This window comes from Protopterus annectens, chromosome 1.part0, assembly GCF_019279795.1.
Source record: "Protopterus annectens isolate FY-2018-M chromosome 1.part0, PAN1.0, whole genome shotgun sequence".
Lineage (NCBI taxonomy): Eukaryota > Metazoa > Chordata > Ceratodontiformes > Protopteridae > Protopterus > Protopterus annectens.
Window position 1 is genome coordinate 1,924,377,601 of NC_056725.1, and position 23,678 is coordinate 1,924,401,278.

The 23,678-nt window shown below is 37.2% G+C and overlaps 1 protein-coding gene across 2 annotated transcripts in view; it reads right to left on the reverse strand.

Moving 5' to 3' along the window:
• The window catches only part of DNAJC21 (DnaJ heat shock protein family (Hsp40) member C21), a 718,487-nt gene that overhangs the window by 205,375 nt on the left and 489,434 nt on the right, over window positions 1-23,678 (reverse strand). For both annotated transcript variants that reach the window (XM_044070174.1, XM_044070166.1), the window contains exon 9: window positions 5,984-6,029. In XM_044070174.1, the coding sequence (XP_043926109.1) occupies window positions 5,984-6,029 (46 nt within the window). The remainder of the gene's footprint in view (window positions 1-5,983; window positions 6,030-23,678) is intronic.

Consider the following 23,678-nt stretch of genomic DNA (forward strand, 5'->3'; position numbering starts at 1 on the left):
TCTGAGGGGGACAAAGATGCATCTATGCACCTATTTACATCTGCAGAGAATTTGGAGGTAAAGGTTTCCGCACAAGTGGTGGGATTGTTAAGAGGGAAGGGGTTTTCAATTTAGTCAGGGCATTCCTCAGTTTTAGTAGACTAGCCCTTGCAATAATCTCTGAATACCAAAGTATCAGCATTTGCTTCCTTTGGTGAATCTGACCAAATTGTAGTCTGATTTGACCAGGGAAGAAGTTACAATTACAACTGATGTGGTGAATATAGTTGCCTCATACTGGTAAAGACTGAATCCAGAAATGTTGTCACCCCAGGTTAGGGTGCAGATTAACTGGTCCAGAAACTTTGCACTTATGAAGTCCAGGAACTTCTGGGTATATTTGTTTGAGGATATCCAAGTCTTCCAAGTTTGTGAGAAATGCAGAGGTTTTTTTTTTTTTTTTTTTTTAAATATAATGGAATTACCCCTAGAATGGACTGAGTTAAAGCGCTCCCGCTTGATTCTCTGGCCTCCTGGCAGAGACCAACTTCTTAGGGTGACAGTTCAGCTGATTCCCCAAGTGAGGAAAGTTCAACCCCCACCATTCTCCTGGCAGCAAATTAGGCCAATAGTTTCCTCCTCCAATGAGAGGACAGGTTGCACTTATGGCAGTGTTTCATACTGTATTCCACTCCCAGACACAGTAGTCAATGATCACATAGGTCTTGGCTCATTATGTGGTAGCTACATAACCTCTTAAAAAGTTTTGCTGCTTCAGGCACCCAGCAGTTTAACTTTACTTAATGCAAGTCATGATCAAAATAATTTGAACAGTGTGAATGGCAAAAAAGAAATGACAGTCTCATGGTTAAGCACACTCTCTCTCTGTGTGATGCATGATGCCAAAACAGTACTGTATACAGCACTTACATTCCCAAGCTGGACAGCTTCCAAGATACAGGAATGCTGAAAGGAATGGAAGACAGGATAAAGTCAAGTGCAGACCCACCAAAGAGGGTCCCCAGTAGTAAGTTGTTCGTATGGATGATGTCAAAGGCTCCAGAGACAAAATAATGCAACATGCAATGTCCTTTTAGTAAAAGCAAAATAATTATCTCTAAAATTATTTCTTTCAAAGTTGGATTCCAAGACAACCTAAACAATACACATGGAAACTGTCTATGACAGGATAATGGGTAAGTAAAACTGCCCTAAGAAAAATAATTTTTGTCGGAAACCTGCACCAAGGTTTCTACTAAACTTTTTTTGAGGTTTGTCAACTGTGGAAAACAATAATGACTAACTAAATTACATACCTCTGTTCTTTTCTGTCGTTGCTTCCTTTTTTGCTTTTTGGAAAGTCTGTAAAAATGCAAACAATATGGGAATAAAGAATACACAATGCATGTAAACAACTTAATGTTTACTTTACAAAAGCAACATAATATTCAGTATGCTGCATTGCAACTCTTATAATATACAGTTATATGCAGATGCAAAACTAAAATGATTACGCAACATCTCAGACTAAATAGTTGCAATTTAGTAACTAAGCCAACATTCCTTTAATAGCAAACATTCTGCTACAGGAAAACAGTAATGAGCAATAGCCACTAACACCATATTTACATCAAACTCCAGTACTACATATAGTGATATACACATTGGTTATATATCCACAATGAAACCATGCAAACAGGAAACAAAGAAAATTGCAGTTCTCCACAAACTTTTAGCCTTCTTGGGGTTTCAGAAAACAACAATGTACCTTATTTATCAACATAATGAATACAATGCAATGTATTCTGAAAGTTAGCGGACTACAGTGTATTTTTATTGTGGGGTCAGAACATAATTTTTCCAAGAGACACTTTTTTCTGATATTAAACTTATACAACCAAAATGTGTAGTATATATACATCTGTAAACTAAATGGCACAAATCCAAGTAGCTAGATGATCATGTGAGTCTAACAGGGGATCCTACTACTCCAGGACCAAAATTCTGAAGTACTGACTTTATTTAGCAGAATATGTAGCAAAATTAAGAGCCAATGGCACCCAAAACAGAGATGAAAATCACCTTGTGACTTGGGAATGAAGAAGTAAGGACTCTTCTACTTTTAAGTTGTGTGTGCCATTTCACTGCCTATACTGAGGCGGCACTGGAATATATATATATATATATATATATATATATTTACCTTATTTCTGGCTTTGGCTGATTTGATCAGGGTCTGTGTTTAGTTCAGCAAGAGCATTTTTAGTATCTTGAGAGTTACATTTATTTTTGCATGCAGTGAGGTTTTCTTTTATAATGCACCCCATTTATATCAGGGTTCGACCACAGGGGTTTATTTTTAAATTTGGAGTTATATTTACTTCTGAGGGGGACACAGATGCATCTATGCACCTATTTACATCTGCAGAGAATTTGGAGGTAAAGGATTCAAGTGTGGGATTGTTAAGAGGGAAGGGGCTTTCAATTTAGTCAGGGCATTCCTCAGTTTTAGTAGACTAGCCCTTGCAATAATCTCTGAATACCAAAGTATCAGCATTTGCTTCCTTTGGTGAATCTGACCAAATTGTAGTCTGATTTGTCCAGGGAAGAAGTTACAATTACAACTGATGTGGTGAATATAGTTGCCTCATACTGGTAAAGACTGAATCCAGAAATGTTGTCACCCCAGGTTAGGGTGCAGATTAACTGGTCCAGAAACTTTGCCCTTATGAAGTCCAGGAACTTCTGGGTATATTTGTTTGAGGATATCCAAGTCTTCCAAGTTTGTGAGAAATGCAGAGGTTTTTTTTTAAATATAATGGAATTACCCCTAGAATGGACTGAGTTAAAGCGCTCCCGCTTGATTCTCTGGTCTCCTGGCAGAGACTAACTTCTTAGGGTGACAGTTCAGCTGATTCCCCAAGTGAGGAAAGTTCAACCCCCACCATTCTCCTGGCAGCAAATTAGGCCAATAGTTTCCTCCTCCAATGAGAGGACAGGTTGCACTTATGGCAGTGTTTCATACTGTATTCCACTCGCAGACACAGTAGTCAATGATCACATAGGTCTTGGCTCATTATGTGGTAGCTACATAACCTCTTATAGGTTCATAGGTTCATATTAGGCTATCTGCCCTAGGGCATTTATAAGCCTAGCCAGAACGTGTTTGGCTTTCGCCACCCATTTTAAATTTATTTTGCTATGACCTTTTTCGAGGTTAGTATACTGTGCCTCTGTCTAACAGTAACACAGAAGTGATACCCGGGGTAAACCTACGATCTCCCATCCACTCATCAAGATTCCTCTTGAAGAGAGTCAATGAGGGACTCTGCCTAACCTGGACTGGGATTTTATTCCAGAGTGAAGGGAGCCTCTGGGTTATGAATCTGTCCCTCCAGCATGTCCTATTTATTTCAATGCTGAGGTTCAAGTCTCTCGAGCACGTAGCTCGATGGGATTTGGATTTTCTGAGGTGCAGCATGTCCATTAATTCCGGGTTGGACATGGTTTTATACGTCAGGCACAGATTGCCTCTGAACAGGCGGTATGCCACTGAGTAGAGCTGGAGTTTCTTTAACCGGGCAGCATATGGCATCTGTTTGAGCCCTTTGATCCTCTTGGTGAGGTACTTTTGGGGTCTTTCCAGTTGCTGCAGGTATCTGGTAAGGTACCTCCCAAAAGGAGCATTGTACTCAATTATGGGCCTGATGAGGGATGAGTAAAGAGGCACAATGACCTCCCCTGATCTAGATGTGAATCCCTTCATGATTAGGTGGGCTATATAAAATGTTTTTCTAACCACTTTGGCCACGTGGTTGTCAAATGAGAGACTGCTATCAACTTGGGTCCCCAGGTCACTAATTACTTCTTCTGTACTTAATGGATTACCACCTATGTGGTAATTTGTAGGCACTTTTTTTTTGCCAAAGGGGATGACTATACACTTTTTGGCATTTAGCTTGAGGCCATGGCTCTGGCACCAGTTGTCTGTTTCTATGAGGCCCTTTTGGAGGATGCTTGTGTCGGCTGGAGAGTTGATTATGGCGCCCAGTTTGCAGTCATCTGCGAACTTGGTCAGCCACAGTCCTTCCGTGTTGGCCTATACCTCCGAGAAATATATACCGAACAAGAGAGGTCCCAGGACTGAGCCTTGTGGGACACCACTTGTAACTGTTTGGGAGTCTGACATGGCTCCAGCAATTCTAACCATGTGGGTTCTGTCCTTGAGCCAGTTTGCAATCCATCTAGTGACATAGGGGTTTATATTTAAGCTGGTGAGCTTATCTATAATGCCCGAGTGGGGGTATTGTATCGAAGGCTTTTGCGAGGTCCAGGTAGGCTGTGTGAACCACCTTCCCTCCAATGGCCTTGGTGACTGTTTCAAAGAAATCAACCAGGTTTAAGAGGCGGGATCTGCCCTTAACAAAGCCGAACTGGGTAGGATCCAGTGTCTGTAGGTTCTCAATATCTTTATTTATGAGGTCCATGATGATCCTTTCCATAGCTTTGCAGACCAAGCTAGTCAGGCTTATGGGGCGATAGTTTCCAGGATCCGTTGAGGCACCACCTTTATGGAGAGGGACCACTGTTGCTGTACGCCACTCTTTGGGCACATATCCTGTAGTAAGGCTGAGATTGAACAGTAGTTTTATGTTTGGGTTTAGCTCTTCTTGGAGTTCATGTAGGACGCAGCCCGGGACACCGTCTGGTCCCATTGATGCTGTGTTTTTTGCTTTGGAGAGGGGCTCTTACCTGAGCATCTGACATGTCAGGGGGGCAGCACTCTGCTGGGATAGATATTTGCCCTTTTGGGAGGGGAGTTTGCGCTGAACCTGTCAGCTAGGATGTTGGCAATGTCTGTGGGTTCAGTGTATTTTTTGTCATTTTGGACTAATTCTGAGCATATCTGGGAATTACCACCCAGGTTCCTAACATAACTAAAGAAAGCCTTGTGATTATCCTTAGTATCCTGTGCAATTTTTCTCTTGAAGCTGGCCTTAGACAATGTTATGAGTGCCCTTAGTTTTTTGCTAATACTGATCAGTGATGCCTTCCCTTTTTGGGATTTTGCTCTATCATTTAGTAGCTTCCTCCTCCTATTGTATAGTTTGTTTATGGCTGGGGTTCACCAGACAGGACGTCTGCCTTTGGAGGATTGGGTCTTGGTTTTATTTGGGATCGCATGATCCATGCATTCCTGAAGGTGTTCATAGAATGCGTTTATAAAGGATTCTGCAGTCTGGGCCGTATTTTCCACAGGCCCGGGCTTTGAAGGATTCCACCTCGGTTTTGAGGAGTGTGAAATTTGCTTTAGAGAAGTTTTTCACTGTGGTTTTCTGGGCAGGGGGTGGGGTCGGGATGTGAATATCCAGTGAGATTAGTTTATGGTCTGATCTTACCAGTGAGGGATACACTTCTGGTCTGGAGCATAGAGTCCCCATGTTGTTAAAAAGTTTTGCTGCTTCAGGCACCCAGCAGTTTAACTTTACTTAATGCAAGTCATGATCAAAATAATTTGAACAGTGTGAATGGCAAAAAAGAAATGACAGTTCTCATGGTTAAGCACACTCTCTGTGTGTGATGCATGATGCCAAAACAGTACTGTATACAGCACTTACATTCCCAAGCTGGACAGCTTCCAAGATACAGGAATGCTGAAAGGAATGGAAGACAGGATAAAGTCAAGTGCAGACCCACCAAAGAGGGTCCCCAGTAGTAAGTTGTTCGTATGGATGATGTCAAAGGCTCCAGAGACAAAATAATGCAACATGCAATGTCCTTTTAGTAAAAGCAAAACAATTATCTCTAAAATTATTTCTTTCAAAGTTGGATTCCAAGACAACCTAAACAATACACATGGAAACTGCCTATGACAGGATAATGGGTAAGTAAAACTGCCCTACGAAAAATATTTTTTGTCGGAAACCTGCACCAAGGTTTCTACTAAACTTTTTTTGAGGTTTGTCAACTGTGGAAAACAATAATGACCAACTAAATTACATACCTCTGTTCTTTTCTGTCGTTGCTTCCTTTTTTGCTTTTTGGAAAGTCTGTAAAAATGAAAACAATATGGGAATAAAGAATACTCAATGCATGTAAACAACTTAAATTTTACTTTACAAAAGCAACATAATATTCAGTATGCTGCATTGCAACTCTTATAATATACAGTTATATGCAGATGCAAAACTAAAATGATTACGCAACATCTCAGACTAAATAGTTGCAATTTAGTAACTAAGCCAACATTCCTTTAATAGCAAACATTCTGCTACAGGAAAACAGTAATGAGCAATAGCCACTAACACCATATTTACATCAAACTCCAGTACTACATATAGTGATATACACATTGGTTATATATCCACAATGAAACCATGCAAACAGGAAACAAAGAAAATTGCAGTTCTCCACAACCTTTTAGCCTTCTTGGGGTTTCAGAAAACAACAATGTACCTTATTTATCAACACAATGAATACAATGCAATGTATTCTGAAAGTTAGCGGACTACAGTGTATTTTTATTCTGGGGTCAGAACATAATTTTTCCAAGAGACACTTTTTTCTGATATTAAACTTATACAACCAAAATGTGTAGTATATATACATCTGTAAACTAAATGGCACAAATCCAAGTAGTTAGATGATCATGTGAGTCTAACGGGGGATCCTACTACTAAAGGACCAAAATTCTGAAATACTGACTTTATTTAGCAGAATATGTAGCAAAATTAAGAGCCAATGGCACCCAAAACAGAGATGAACATCACCTTGTGACTTGGGAATGAAGAAGTAAGGACTGTTCTACTTTTAAGTTGTGTGTGCCATTTCACTGCCTATACTGAGGCGGCACTGGAATATATATATATATATATATATATATATATATATATATATATATATATAATGTCAGAAAATATCAATATTAGTAAAAATATGCAATACTGATTAAATATGGATGCTTCTGAATATATACTGAATTTAGCTCCCTAAAGAGAAGCTACACAGTCGTATTTTATATATAAAAGAAAGAATAGTAATCAAAGGGGAAAGGAGAAAATGCACCGAACTAACCAAGACCGGAATAAACTGATACAAAAACCAGAACTGTCGGAAGCACAGTAACACAGCATTAAAGTGCAAATTTCAACTAGGATTTGAACACAGACCCTCAATCAAAATTCTGTTCCTCTAACGTTAAGCTACTGAAGCGGCTGACAAGTGGCCTAAATTTTGAAGCTGTATTTCTCCTGCGAATATGTGCGACTGAAATACAAACAGATGACTGTAAACAGAGGAAGTGCAACTACAAGCCGTGTTTTTTTTTCTTTGTTAACAGTTAAGTGGGCTGGTGTCCAGGCTCACTGTGCAACATCCCACAACACAATACAGAGGTAATCAGACAAATAAGAGAAGAAAAAAAGAGAGAAAATGCATTAACAAAAACTCTAAACCGAGAATAAAAATTAATTGCAATATAAATCAAAAGGCTTTGGGCCTGTCTGACTGTCACACTGACATAATTTAGTACTCTGTATGTCTTCAAAAATAAAAAAAAAAATGATTTGAGGCGTCTTATGCAAGGAAACTAGCTGTGCTGCTGAGCAGTCATCACTTTGAAGTCACTCATCTCTTCTTCCTACAACTATGTCTTGATGATGCTGAAAATAATAAAAAAAAAAATACAAAAAATAATAACTTAAAAGTCTCTGATCAAGAAATTAAGGATATTTATTTTGTTACTACTTATAATACATTTAGTAATAAAATTTGGAATATTATTAAATATTTTTGGAAATTTTTGATATCTGATAGGAATCTTTATAAACTTCTTCCTAATACTCTTAAAATAGCTTTCAAGAGAGGTCAAAACCTATCAGACAAATTAATTAAGGCTTATTATATTCCACCTAGTGATCAGGTTTACTACAATATACGGACATATGGCACTTTTGCCTGTAGTCGCTGTAATATATGTAAATATGTAAAGTTATATTTTGATAAAATTAATGGTATTACTTACAAACCAAATAATGTTTTTTCTTGTAATTCTGTAGGTATAATTTATTGTATTAGGTGTCCATGTAAACTCTATTATATAGGGGAGACAAAAAGAAAATTTAAAACGAGAATGCAAGAACATGTTAGGGATATAAAAAGAGGTATGTTAGATAGTCCAATTGCTTCTCATTTTATAGAAGTTCATAATGGTAATGTAGACGTATTTGAATGTTGTGTTCTTGAGAAAGTGTTGGTTAAAAAAGGTGATGATAGGCTAATAAAAAATGTTTTACTGTATAAAGAAGCTATTTACATATTAAAATATAACACTGTCACCTAATGGTTTAAATTTAGAAATGAATTGGAAAAGTTTATTGTAGTTTTATATATAAGTAGTCTTTTTTAGATAAGTGGTATTAAGTAATGTATTGTTCTCTTTAAATTTTGCTATATATGTGATTAATTTAATATAATTGTTTAATTGATTGCAGTATTTATATGAGTGGGTGTGTTCTGTGATTTATGCTCATTGAAGGCTATTATGCCGAGGCGTTAAGCTGTATTAAATTTTTCAGTGGAACTGGCGTTGTTTTTTGGCTTCTGCCTGATTATTTTTTAGCGTTGTTTGTGATTTATGACATAATTTAGTACTCTGTATGTCTTCAAAAAAAAAAAAAATGATTTGAGGCGTCTTATGCAAGGAAACTAGCTGTGCTGCTGAGCAGTCAGCACTTTGAAGTCACTCATCTCTTCTTCCTACAACTATGTCTTGATGATGCTGAAGGTCTGAATAATTACTGCTTCTAGTCCGTTTATGGAAAAATACAAGGGATTTGCATAATAAAGCACGTGCCCTGCCTGTGCTACACAAAGATAACTTTGTTGTTGTAGTCAACTCCAGTGGGGAAGAGGGATAAAGACCTGACTACAGCCCAGGTAATCCAAGTATAATTAGCAATCAGGGGCTTGATAGAGTTGGCAGGGGAGGGCAGGAATGCTCATCCTGGGGAGAATGCAGGGGAGGGTGGGCTTACTCATCCTGGGGAGAATGGCTTGGCAGAGAAGGATGCATACAGAAAAATCTCTTGGAAGAGGGGTGGCATCACAGTGCACATTTTCATCCAACCATATCACTGCCTGGTGGTACTTTCATTAATAAGTGTATGGGTGGCCATGGTGATGCGAGTCAGCTTGTTCCTACACTCTTATGCTCGCACCCCACCCAGGGGTGGGGTTAAGCTATAAACAAATACCCTCATTGCAGAACGACAGCAAAGATGCAAGCAATTCTCATGGTTGCTTGTACGATGGTCTCTCTGGATGACTTTCCCCTTGTAATCTACTGGGCTAACTCCCTAGTATGGCAGAATGAATGGACAGAGACCCATCGGGAAGGTTTGGCAGTGGGCAGGCATGGAGGTAAAAAACTTTACAAAAAATTATTTAGTTGCTATTCTTACGCACTGTGTCCATGCTAAGCTAATCTTATGCTCTCAACACCTTATTTACAGGCCTGTTGGAAATTACATCAGATGAAGCAACTTTTGCGACTGCACAAAATGTAGAAGAGGAGGCAGACATCACCAAGAATGTCACCTGCATGCATCACATCTATCACCTGTATCAAATTATGCAAGAAATTACTCACTAATACTCACTACAAGGATTACAGTCTGCAAATATCTCCTCCAAAGCAAAGTGGTAACATTCATTTTTAGCTACTCTTCTTTTTTAATTCAAAGGAACAATAAAATATATACTTTTTTCACCAGGAAGAAAAACTTTCTTGGTTCATAAAGTGAACAATCTCCAAGCACTTTTCATAATTCTGTAGCATATAAATTTCAGTCAATAAACTTCTCACGCAAACACGAAATTGGGAAAATAAATTATGTACATTTCAGCAGCTGAGAATAACAATTTGCTTTATAATTTTAACTGTCTTCCTACTACTCCTACAAGTCATATTTCAGTCACTGACCTAACGCCATTAAGCAACAATGCCAACAGGAGATTTATCAACAGAAAGCACGTTAAATGTTATCGTTAAACCATTACTAAACAAAAAATATTGAAATAAAGTGATCACAAATATAAACAAAAGTGCACCATTTGCAATAACTAACAAACATAAAATAATTGTGTTCATCCTACTGCACCCGCATAGCTTATACTAACTTAAGGGTTACACAAAAATATACATGAAAAAATAAGCTAAATTAAAAATGTACTCATATTTAAAACATTACATTAAACGTGTGGACTTGATGATGTCAGGTTTATTCACAAACAAATAATAAACATGCTGTCAACAGTCAACAAGACAAAGAAAAAAAGGATCATACCAAAAAGGCATGGTTTGCATGATGATGTTGCCGATTATTAAAAATCAGTTCCTTCCTTTACACAATAACTACTTTGGTATGCAGGAACCAAGTATTCCTATACATACAGATGTGAACAATAACAGACCCCTGTACTACAGTGTACACATCAGATGTTTGCCTGTAATCAAAGGAGTGAATATGTAAGTAATTAACTAAGTGTATTTTACACTGATCTGAGAACCGTACAGTACAATGCATTATACCCCCATACCCCATGCCCTCCCAACATCTTAGCTCAATAAACTGAAACGATCATCCAAAATCAAGAACAGACAGACATACTTAGAAAGGTGCTAGGTTAGCAGGTTTGGTAGTAACATGCATTTTCAGAAGGGTATGAAATCTGAAACTCATGTTCATCATTATTTAGTGACTACAGTTCACAGCACTTTACCAGAAAGCCACAAATTTCATGACAAATGGACCACAGGTATGAGGAAAAAATAGGGATAGTTGAGAACTACACCCTCTGTGCGCATGTGCACATATATATATATATATATATATATATATATATATATATATATATACACACACACACATACACACACATATATATCACTTGCAGCTACTTCTATGATGGTACACTCCGATATCTGCTTGAGATCAACTGAACGAATAAATTCATAATTAATGGCCCAGAAATGTATCTTAGCTTAGTGCTATCAGAACCATACAGTGCTACCTACTGCAAAACTCCCCTCTGTCCTCTTAATTTCTTAGATTAAGAATCGGAAACAAAGACAAAAATAGAAACAGCTTTAAAAGTGTTCTTATATACTTAAAAAGTTGTTAGAATAACAAGTACTACATTAGCAAGCATTTTCTGAAATCATAGAAGTGAAAGGAACATATCTCTAATTTATGACTCAAACCCAAGGCCTTCCACACTGCCACCGGACCAGAAAGAGGTAATGGATAGACGCTACTGAATATTCCATTTTTCCTTTTACCTACCAACCCCCACATCCAAGCATGGCTGGAGGCCTTAGGTTAAAGTCCCAAATGAAAGCTAATGTTTTGCTTTTAATTCTGTGATTCTAGCAGTGCCCGAGCAGAAGGCCTCTCTGTACTAATATGTGTGTGTGCTTGTACGCATGCATGTTTGCAATTTGACCACATATTTTCAGAACACCACATGACAAAGCATTTTCTGAGGGATACAATGTATAAACTTCACACGCCTATCATTATTTAATGACTACAGTCCTTGGAAATTTACCAGAAATCTACAAGTTTTACAAAAACAGGCCAAAAAGAATAGTTCAGCTTATTTGCTCAAGAATTCTGAACAAAGCCAAAAACAGTGGGAAGACAAAGGCCTAAAGAGAAACAAATTTTAAATATTTTATTTTATCTATTTGTTGACCAGGTTAACCAACTGGACACCTGTTTTCAAGGATAACCTGACAGCAATGTCTGGCTAAACGACTTTATAAAAACGTCATACAGTAGGCAAAAGAAGTGAAGAATTCAAACTCTGTCTGCACTTCTGATTAAAAGCAACAATTTAACATCTCAGCGCCACCAGACAACTCTAATTCACCTAAAAAGTTAACAAACAAAGTCACATATGCATGTATTCTTCTAGCTGGCATACAGGATTAAGGCAATGGGCTGTAAAAGCAAGCTAATTCCTGTACTACAGGGTTTGATTCCCTCAGGACTTCATTTGACTACTGTGTGACATTCAGCAAGTCTCTTAACCAGACAGTGCTTTTGGGAATTTGGACTAGGCTCATTAATGGCCTCTTGGACTGTATGCCTACCAACTACACAAGAACCTGTAACAATGGGTGGTACATGGACATTCATTTTCTAAACAAAAAACTATGAAACTCCAATGAGTGGCATTACTAAGTGACTGCAATCCTTCAATAATTTATCAGAAAGTGTACTTGTTAATGAAAGGTTGGTACAGAGGATTATGACTCCAAGCTCTTTATGAACTGTTTCCTGTAGTCAAGGATACAGAGTTTTAGTCCATCTGCTTCCATCTGATTTGCCTACTGTGGGATTCTGAAAAAGTCACAACCAGACACTGCTCTGCTCTCCTTCTCCTTGGGACAAAGAACATTTTCTGAACAGTAAGAATTATGCATGTCTAATGACAAAGCATTATATGAATTACTGGCTGGAAGGATTTCTGATGTTCCAGGGATTATGTCTGGCACCCCACCCACACCCCTAATGTAACATTGTACTTTGGGGTTCCTCTGACTTCGCTTCAGATTTATCTCTTAAAAAATAAAAATAACAATTTTGGCCTCCTGGGATCCAGGCTGAAGGAGTAGCTCCAAAAAGACTAAGGTCCAGGCAGCAGCAACCTCTTAAGCAAGCAAAAGGAAGACCTGTTTCCTAACTAAGCAATGCTTCAAAAACAGAAAGCGTAGCTCTGAGACAGCAACAAGAATGTATTCTATGAATAAGGCTCAAGTAGTGCCAGAAAGCAGCAAGGATTTACTGCGGGAAGGAGACCTAATATTAAAAAGAAAGCAAAGCACGCTTCAGGAAAACCTGTTCTCTGGTACTTCAAGTAGCTCAAAAAACAGCATAACTAAGATCCAGGTAACAAGCGATTAATCCAAGAAGATACACTGTTAAAAAAGAAAAGAAAAGCAAGCTACAGAAAGACCTGTTCCCTGACTGCTCATCTCTTCAAAAAAATACCACTCCAGGAAGTTTTCTCTCATTGGCTCTTCCTTTGAGCTAATGAGAGAAGACTTCCTGAGACCAGGCCAGCAGCCGAATAAGGTTAATTGTGGAGATTTTTTGTAAACACTTTTATTAAATTACCACTTAAGACATAGTCAAACATATATTAAAATAAAAATAAACAAACCATAATGTTTCCAGTTACATACTTTATATATCATGTATGTTCTTTTTTTAAAACTATCAGTCTAATATTTCACAAATTGCTCATTTCCTACCTTCCCTTAAACCTCACTCCTCCAGAATATTATTCTACACGTAATGCTCCCGCAACTTCATTTATTTTGATGTAAGTTGCTCCTTTCCTTTTCTAAAGATTCCACATCGTTATTTTATTTCTATTATAATAATCAATATTTCAAATACAGTTAGTTTACACTTCAATTTCTATGTTCTAGTAATTGCTTTTTGTCAGCCACTAGAATTAAACTTAACAAGGCCTTACTATATCTAAGCAATTCAGATCATGTGTCCCAGCTGAAAAGAATCATATCCTTAGTTGCTCACCCAGTATTTCTGACAAAGTACTCTGTACACACTTTTTAAAATTTGCCACCTCATTGCTCTCCTAAAACATATGTTACCAGTTACCTCTTTCTTCCCCATCACACCTTCAACAATTGCCATCTACCTGAAGAAAAATTCATTGAAGCCTGATTGGGGTATAAAAATACATATGCAAACACTTTCAAGCAAAAATCCTAAACCTTCTAGATTTTGCTCCATACTTGGGAGCCATACATATATCATTCCCTTGTGAAATGTTTATCCAATTTCTTTATCAAATCTTTTATAACCTTGTCCGACTGATTCTTATAGTTACCGTACAATATTTTACATGTATACATATCTATTAATGTTTCCTTTTTAACAGCAGCTTCTGTTCTAGATACAACTAAAACTCAACCAGAGCAGGTCTTTCACTTAGGATTTCCCCATTCTTTCTGTTTACATACATTCTGATATCAATCTCTGATAGGGAAGGTAGCCTCTAGCATAAGGACCAAATATCTTCTTGTTTCACCCCATTCTTTTACCTTTCTCTCTCTAGTCATTTGTTCCCAACGCCTAGGTTCCTTTGCCAGTTTTCTCCAATAAATTCCAGTCCCATCTTGCCTATTCGCTGTACTCCTACATGCAGTCATCCCTACTGGCAAAATCTCCTTTCTCCATTCCCATGCTGGCTTAGTTCTTAGAATACTATCTGCTATTTTATGAATATATTTTGTATGGCTACTGTTATTCTCCTTAGGGATATACTTGCTTCCAAAATCCCACTCTTTCCTTATTTCTTGAAATCCACCCCCAACTTCATCATCATCCCTTTCCACTCTAAATTATAACTTTCTGCTTGTGTTATGTATATGAGCCTTAACTGTGTAGCTCTAATACACCCCTTCAAATCAAGTAATCCTAAACCAGCTTGTTCTATTTGAAGAATCAATTATCCCACTTAACCCTTGCCCTCTTCTCCTCCCAGATAAATTTCTTCAACTCTTTATTGTCTACAACTTCTCCTCTGGTTGATACAAAATATGCCTGTATATATATATATATATATATATATATATATATATATATATATATATATATAACTAAAGGAAATAAAAATTGTTTGACTTCTTGTAACACTATTCATATCCATAAACAAGGGCTTCCAGATACTCAGTTTTTCTATCATCATTTTAGTCTCTTCCTACATATCCTTAGCTGCTATAACAGAAACCTTTTTAATCCACACTCCATAAATATGGGTATTGCTTAACCAATTAATGTGTAGGTACAGAATTTACAAGTATAGCCATTGTTTTATTTTCATGAATTTTAAAAATCTGAAATGGTCTCAAAATGTTCCACAACACTGAGATGTCCTTTACTGGATTTATCAGGTACAAAATAATACCATCAGCAAATATAGCCAACTTTTCTCGATTACCATACAAATTAAATCCTTGAATTTCTGAGTCCCTTATTTTATTTGTTAATGACTCTAAATATAAAGCAAATAACAAAAAGGAAAGACACCCTTGCTTGGTTCTTCTGTTCAGACATAATTTATCAGAGAGGAACCCTCCCACTTTAATTCTTACTTCCGATCTTTAATATATCCACCTAATTAACCTTATTGTTGCACGAGGGAAGGGAATGCTTTCATGGCCCTACTCATAAAATCCCACCTTACTCTGTTGAATGCTTTCTTTCTCTGCTTCAAGACCCACCAACAATAACAGTATCTTCTGCATTCTGCTTCACCTTGGCTTATCATTGTTTTATTAATGTTGTCAAATGTTTACCTCCCCTCCATGAAACCACACTGATCCACAATCTATCAATTTTGGCAACACCTTTGCCATTTCTTTCAGCTATTATACACAAACACTTACAAGCATAGTTTAAAAATGAAATGGGCCTTTATAAAGTTGAGAATTATGGATCTTTACCATCATTAGGTATTACAGCCACCACAGCTTTCTTACAAGATGTTGGTGCTTCCCCTGAGTTTTAAATAATGTTATGTAAAAACTTCCACATCTTTATTACCTTCTTCCTTCCTAGCTTCCAAACTTCCACAAAAATGCCATCTATTCCTGGAGACTTTCCTGCAGATTGATTATACATCACCGTTTTTATCTCATCTCCTCCTATTTTAACTGTTAATTGTTGGGCCTCATTAACTTATTACCTTGCATACTTGAGTCTTCCATAATTATTTCCATCTGCACTTTTTCTTGATTTGCACATTTCTCTTCTTCATGCAAAGGTTCATAAAATGTCCAAAATATATTTAATAGCTCTACAGTACCTCTGCTTATTTTTCTTGTTAGAGGCTTCCTAGGTTTGGTGACAACCCTTTCTACTTTCCTTTTTTTAAACACCTTTATTGAATTATCACTTGTGACATAGGCAAATTTACATTTATATAGAAGTAATCAAACTGTATTGACAAGTTCACATTTACAAACATTATACTTGACATATGTTATATATCATATAACCTAAGCAACATTACATAAATTATTCAATTCCTGCCCTTTTTTAAACAAGAAACATCTTTATTAAACCATCACTTACAATCATGCATTTATATAAGTGAAAACAAACCACACCAACACAATCCTAGTTGCAAGCATTTTACATCACAAACCATACTGCCACACTCCCAGTTGCAAACATTATACATCACTTATAATCTACCCAATCGTATTCAGTCAAATATTACATAGCTCATTTAAGTCTTCTTTTAAACCTCATTCCCAGTTTTCCTATGTAGTTTGTCTAACCCTTTTCCAAATATCTCAATTCCAGTTGCTTTATCTCTGTTACTATATTCACTACTTCCAGTACAGTTGGTTTACATTTTGATTTCCATTTTCTAATAATTGCTTTTTTGACAGCCACCACACTTAGACACAGCAAGGCCTTACCATGTCAAGGCAATTCTAATTCTGTATCACAGCTCAGGAAAATCATCCCTCGTCACAACGATCTGCCCATCTAGCATCTCTGACAGTGCATCCTGCAGGAAATCCTGAAAGTCCACCAACTCACCACACTCCCAGAAAATATGTTCCCAATTACATCTTTCTTCTCTGTCACACCTCCAACATTTGCTGTCTACCTGAGGAAAAATTCTCTAGAGTCTAGCAGGGGTATAAAAATATTTAAACATTTTCGAGCAAAAATCCTAAATCTTCATGATGTTGTTGCATATTTGGGAGACATACATATACCCTCCCACTGTTTCTTTATTTATCACTTATCTAGTCTTCTCAATCCTCTGACTGATTCTCATAGTTATTATGCAACATTTTATATGCTCTACTAATTAGTCCTTTTTTATGACAGCTTCTGTTCTAAATTTTACTAAAAAACTCTACCAGTACTGGTCTTTCGTTTAGGACCCCCCTACTTCTTTCTCTTTGTCTAAATGCTGATATCTGTCCTTGATATGGAAGGAAATCTCTAACCTGCAGTCCCAATAAATTATTGGAGTCTTCCCATTCTATCATCTTTCCCTCTCTAATTATTTGCTCCAATACCTTGGTTCCTTTGCCAGTTTTCTCAAAATAATTCTAGCCCCCTCTTGCCTATTGCCTATATCCATAATTGAAGTCATCCCTATTGGCAGAATCTCCTTTTTCCATTCCCATATTGGCTTAGTTCCTAAGATATGTTCTGCTACTTTATGGATATAAAATTCTGTATGATTAATGTTATTCTCCTTAAAGGCATGTATCCAAAAATCACAGTCTCTCCTTGTTTCTTGAGCTACCCCGCTGTTTCATCATTTTCCCTTTCCACTTTTAATTATAGTTTTCTGCTTGTGCTATGTCTAGGAGCCTTAACTGTTTAGCTCTGAAATACCCCTTGAAATCAGGTAATCCCAATCTGCCTTGTTTACTGGAAGAATCAGCTTACACCCCTTGACTCTTGCCATCCTCCCCTCCAAGATAAATTCCTTCAGCACTTTATTACTTCTCCTCAGGTTGATAAAAATATGCCTGACCTGTGCATAAGACTAATGGGACTAAAAGCATTTTAACTGCTCATATCGTACTATACTTAATTCTTCACAAAACAAAGAAAATACAAACTATTAAATCCAACATGCATCGGAATAAAAAAAAAATGGTTTATTGCACAAACCCACATACAAATTGTACATATAAGCACTTTCATCACAAACACTTACAGACTTCATCAGATCTTTCTGTGGTGTGAACCCTTAGCTTCCAAAGCCTGTCATATTTAATTCTTCCATAAACATTTTGTATATTTTCTTGATTTCCATATTTCTCTGCTTTATACAGACTTTCATATAATTTCCAAAATATTTCTAGTACCTCTACAGGATCTCTACTTACCTTCCTTGTTATAGGATCCCTAAACTTGATGACAGCACCTTCTACTTTCTGTTGCCTGAGTGGGTGTGCTAAAAGTTATTGTGCTCTAGTGTCATTATCAAAAAACAGTGGCTTAACATCCCTCTTTCTAAACTCCTGTATATTATCGAGGCAATGCCTTATTTTCTGCTTGGCATTCTACAGTTGTTCCTCTTCTTGTTGTGAGATTCCCCTATTCTGCAATACTTTAACATTTGTCAGTCCCTCTAAATAATCTTGTTATTCTTAACCATAGCTCCCTTTTTTATGTCCATACTATTTTTAAACAGCACCTTAATGTTATCCAATTCCCTAGATATATTTTCAGAAGTAATTTTTATCCTCTTGAACAGCTCCTGAATAATCTCCACTACCCAATTCCTTAAATTCCTCTCTTTTTAACAGACAGATGTGAAAGAGCCAGTGTCTCATTTTTATTTCATTACCTTGCATTTTTATTTTAGGTATTATTGGTGTACGATCTGAAATAGTATTGGGTGCTTATCAAGACCTTCAATTAAATGCACATATTCCTGTGAAATGTAAATTCTGTCTAGTCTAGCCCAGTTATTATGTATTGTGGAATAATATGTAAATTCACTCAGAACTCCTATTACTGAATTAACATCTTCAATGCCAAATATTTTCATACATTTCTTCAAATATCTCCCCTCCTTTCTTATACTTTCCCTTCTGGACCCCACATCTTCACTACTGCGAATCAAATTCTGGCTCCCACTTATAAGTAATATTGCTTGCTGAAAAGTGATCATTTCTCCCAGAAGTTACTTAAACTCCATTACAGCAGTTTTAGATGGAATATAAACACATGATACTGTAACCCATCTCACTTGCCAGTAGCCCCTTAGCACTATAAATCTACAATTGTCATCCCTTTTTATCCTCTTCTACCACTATTGGAGCTCCTGTTGTAATTACTATAAGTACTTCTCTTTTCCTTTGTCCCAGGTATTTTACTGAATAACCATCCTGAAAACCTTTCTTTATCAAATTCACATGTTCAGTTCTTTCCATGTGTGTCTCCTGTAACATAGCTATTTGCACTCTACATTTTTAATATACTTCACTGTTCTTTTTATTTGTATTTATCTGTGAGACTGCTGACATTTAAAGACATTACAGAAAGCATCATCGTATTAAAAGTAATTATTCTCATCTTTTATGTACACCTTTTTGTTAAATGCCTACCACCTTTTGTGTTATATGCATACACTACTTGGCAGGTTGAACTTTTATATAGTTGTTTCTTGTCATATGCATTTGAGCCTGAGCCTACGTCACATCTTACAAAAGGTTTTGTTTTCTTGAACGTTCTCAAACAAAAACAAGCAAACCCAAATACCCTCTAAAACCAATTAATTTAATATTAACACACAAAACTATGTACAACTTCAAATATTGAAGTTTTACCCTCCTAATAGGAACAAATGCCCAAAACTGACAGCCAAACTCAAAGACTTTAGTTAACCTAAAAGAAAGGTTATCCATGCTAAGATGCATGGTGCAGCCTATGCTTCTACTAACTGCTAAACGTTTTTGCCTTATCTGTATAGCTCTCCCCGCTGGGAAAACCCCTGAATGCTTTCAGAAAAAATTCTCTCCTAGCCAGTTTCTGTCTTTTTTTTTCTCCAGCCGATCACTTTCCACCAGACTGTAACCAATATATTTTTATCAGGTTATCTCCATGGAGACATGACAATCAGACAGCCAATTTCTCATTATCATATTGTCTCCATGCAGACATGAGAACCAGACAGTTTCTCTACAAGTTGTTTCCATGGAGACAGGAGGGCCAGATACAGAATTGCTACTAAGCATACATTCATTTGCTAGAAAAAGCCTCATAATATTCTTTTTCATTTACTTGCTTTCATGTAAAACTTGTTACTAAATCAATCAAGGTCCTTAATCCAGTTATTCCCCCCCATGTACAAATGAGAAAAAGCACACTAATTTTGCTTTTGTTGTGCTACTTTAACCAGGCTTTTTTAAATGCTAGTGCCTACATTTCTTAAAACTGAACAAGACAGACAGACAGAACGGAGAAAGGGAACAAATGAACAGCAGTACTTACAATCCCCATTACACTTAAAAATAACTGAGAAAACTTTACTTTGTAGCATGCAAAGAAAAGCATATACCACAAAAATAGTACTATTAAGAAAAAATGTTTTCTTTACTTACAGTTAACTTTCCCCACTCTCTTCCCCTCCCCAAAGCACATTTACAAACATTAATGACATGAAGTAGAGCACATCCCCCACAAGTCCAACAAATTCTCAAAAAGTCCAATATTTTCAGATTTTCTTGTTCACAAATATAATTATTGCACTGTAATCCCACATTAAGTTACTGGTTTTATTACTGTTCACCGCCATCTCTCAGATCCTGTCTCTGTTTCATTTCCAACATAGTCTGGATTCTTCTAGTCAACTCTTGTGCTCCCTTCCTTCTCTCCAACATTTTTCAGTGAAACATTGGGAAAGGGTTTCACAGGTACAGCCTCTATGTGGACTTTATTACCAGAACAAGAACAACAAGAATCTCAATTTCCTTCTTTCTGTTTCACAACTCACTTTTTGTTGGACAACCTTTCGTATTTCCTCCTTAGCATGTACTTCATCAAAATATAATTTTGTATCGCCAGGAAAGAACTTGAAGACAGCTGGGTATAGCAGTTTGAATCTCACACTTGTGTCTCGACATTCCCTGAATAGCGGAATGAATTTACTCCTCCTCTGTCTCGTGTACAATGAGTAATCATTCTCCACAAAGACTCTGCTGTCTCCCACTTTTAGTATTTTGTCCTTCTGCCACAGTATTGTCAGAATCAACTCCTTCTGCTGTTAGGACAGCATCTTTACTATTAAAGGTCTAAGTTGCTTTCTCATAGCCAGGTTTGGAGCATACACAAGATATGCCCCTTCAACTAACAACTCTTGCTGTAGAATACCACTTCAGTTGCCTATTTGTACTTTCATAAAATTAATGGTCTGTTCCTTCCAGCTTCTCTGGTACAGCTGAAAATCTCAGGTTTTCCCTACATGCTCTGTGCTGTAATTCTATGATTTTTTGAAACATCTCTTCTTCAGCGGTCTAATATTCAGCCAGCCTTTTCTTCATTTCAACCTCTGATTTGTGCAGCTTTATCATCTCATCTAAATATCTATTTCAAGCGTCTTCCATTTTTCCGGACTTTTGTTTGTGTCAACATACTCCATCAGTGTTTCATTTATTTTAACCAGGTCTGTGTGCAGCTGTCTTACATCTTCCTGTAGGTTACTGGAAGTCATGTCTGGAAGTTGCATTGCTTTTGGCTGAACAGCTGCAGAACTCTCCCCAGTCAGTGTTTTTTTCCTCACTTTTTGTAGCTGACTTTTTTCCAGGTGCTCTGTATTTTAATTTTTTCCTGGCATCCAGGCAATACACTTACTAGCTAGTTACTGAAATTTACCCATACACGCAAACGTCTACTAGCCTTCACTATTGAGTTTCTATTTTCACAGTGGGAGAGCTAGAGTTAAGCTATTACTCAATCTGCAGTCATCTCGGAAGTCTAGCAACCCTTTCTACTTTTTGTTGCCTCAGTCATTGTGCTACAAATTTTTGTGATCTGACGTTTTACTACTAAAATAACAGCTGCTTAACTATAATCTTTACTGCCTAATGCATATTAATGAGATAACCCATTATTTTCTCTTTAGCACTCTGCAGTTGTGCCACCTCTTGTTCTATTAGATTACCCTTCTTCTGCAGTATTTATACTTTGTCAGCCCCTCTAAATATTTCTTGCAATTTCTTTGCCATATCTCTTTTTTTTATATTTCTACCCTGTTTTTAAACTCCATTTTCATTGTACTCACTAACTATAACTTCTTAAGAAATTTCTATCTTTCCTAACAACTCTTGAATAATTTCAAATAATTTCCACTACCCATTCCTTAAATTCCTCTTTGTTTAACAGGTAGGTGGGGAAGTGGCACTGTCTCATTTTTACTTCATTACCCTGCAGTTTTATCTCAGTTGCTATTGGCGCATGACCTGAAATAGTTACTGGAAGTGTGTTGAAGCTTTCAATTAAATGCACATTTCTGTGATATATAATTTTGTCTAGTCTGACCCGATTTTTGTACCTTAGGGAATAATATGTAAATTCTCTCAGAATTCCAACTACTGAATTCACATGTTCCATACTAAATATTTTCAGAACTTTCTTCAAGAGTCTACCATTTTTTGCTATATTTTCCATTCTAGGTCCTCCAATATATCCTCACTGTTGCAAAAAAAGTTCCATACCCCACTGATAAGTAATATTGCACACTGAAAGCTTATTATTTCTCCCAAAATTTTCTTAAGCTCCATAATAGTAATTTTAGGTAAAATATAAAAATTATGCTAGCGTAGTCCTCTTCCTTTGCCAGTAGCCCTTTACTACCACAAATCTACCATTATCTTTTTTCCTCCTTCTACCACTATTAGAGCTCCACTCACAGTTAACAAAAGTACTACCCTTTTCATTTCTTCCTCATATTCTGCTGAGTATTCATCCTGAAATCATTTCTTTCCAAATGTGTCCCTTGTAGCACACTACTATTTGCACTCTGGATTTCTTAATATAATTCAATACTCTTATCTTTTTATTTATATCTGTGAGGCCATTCACAATCCAAAATAAAATAGTGTAGTAATTATGATAAGAAGTTATTATTCCCATCTATTATATATGATCACTTTTTAAATGTTTCTTTCCAGCTTTTGTGTTACATGCACACAGTAATGTTTGGCAGGTTGATCCTTTATACAGTTCATAGGTTCATAGGTTTATTCTAGGCTATCTGCCCTAAGGCATTTATAAGCCTAGCCCAAAGTTTTAGGCTTCGCCACCCCTTATATGAAAAGATACTGTGCCCATTAGTTTGTTGTGCCTCTGTCCAGCAGTGACACAGAGATGATTCCCGGGGTAAACCTACGATATCCCATCCACAGGTCAAGATTTCTCTTGAACAGAGCCAGCGAGGTGCTCTGCCTCACATGGACCGGGATTTTATTCCACAGCATAGGGAGTCTCTGAGTGATAAATCTATCCCTTCAGCACGTCCTATTTATATCCGTGCTAAGGTTTAAGTCGCTTGCTCTAGTGGTTTTGGTGGATTTGGATTTTTTGAGGTGGAGCATGTCCATTAATTCCGGATTGGACATGGCCTTGTATGTCAGGCACAGGTCACCTCTGAGCAGACGGTATGCGACTGAATAGAGCTGGAGTTTCTTCAATCTGGCAGCATATGACAGATTTTGGAGTCCCTTTATCCTTTTGGTAAGGAACTTTTGGGGTCTCTCCAGTTGCTGCAGGTGTCGGGTGAGATGCATCCCGAATGGGGCATTGTACTCGATCATTGGTCTGATAAGTGAAGATTACAGGGGAACAATGACCTCACTAGATAGTACAGTTTTGTACCTACCATAAATGTAGATGTTCGAGGATTCCATTGCTGCAGTCCTGACTATTGGGTATAGTCCGCGTCCAGTCGGCCCGAATACCAGAGATACGTCGGTCATGGCGCTTAGACTGACGCCAGTACGTCAGGGTACTAATGCGCATGACCGACGTCATATCCTCAGTCTTTTCTTGCCCCAGATGTCAGAAGACCCTAAAAAGACAAGTCCCAAAAAACCTGCACCAAAAACATGTACA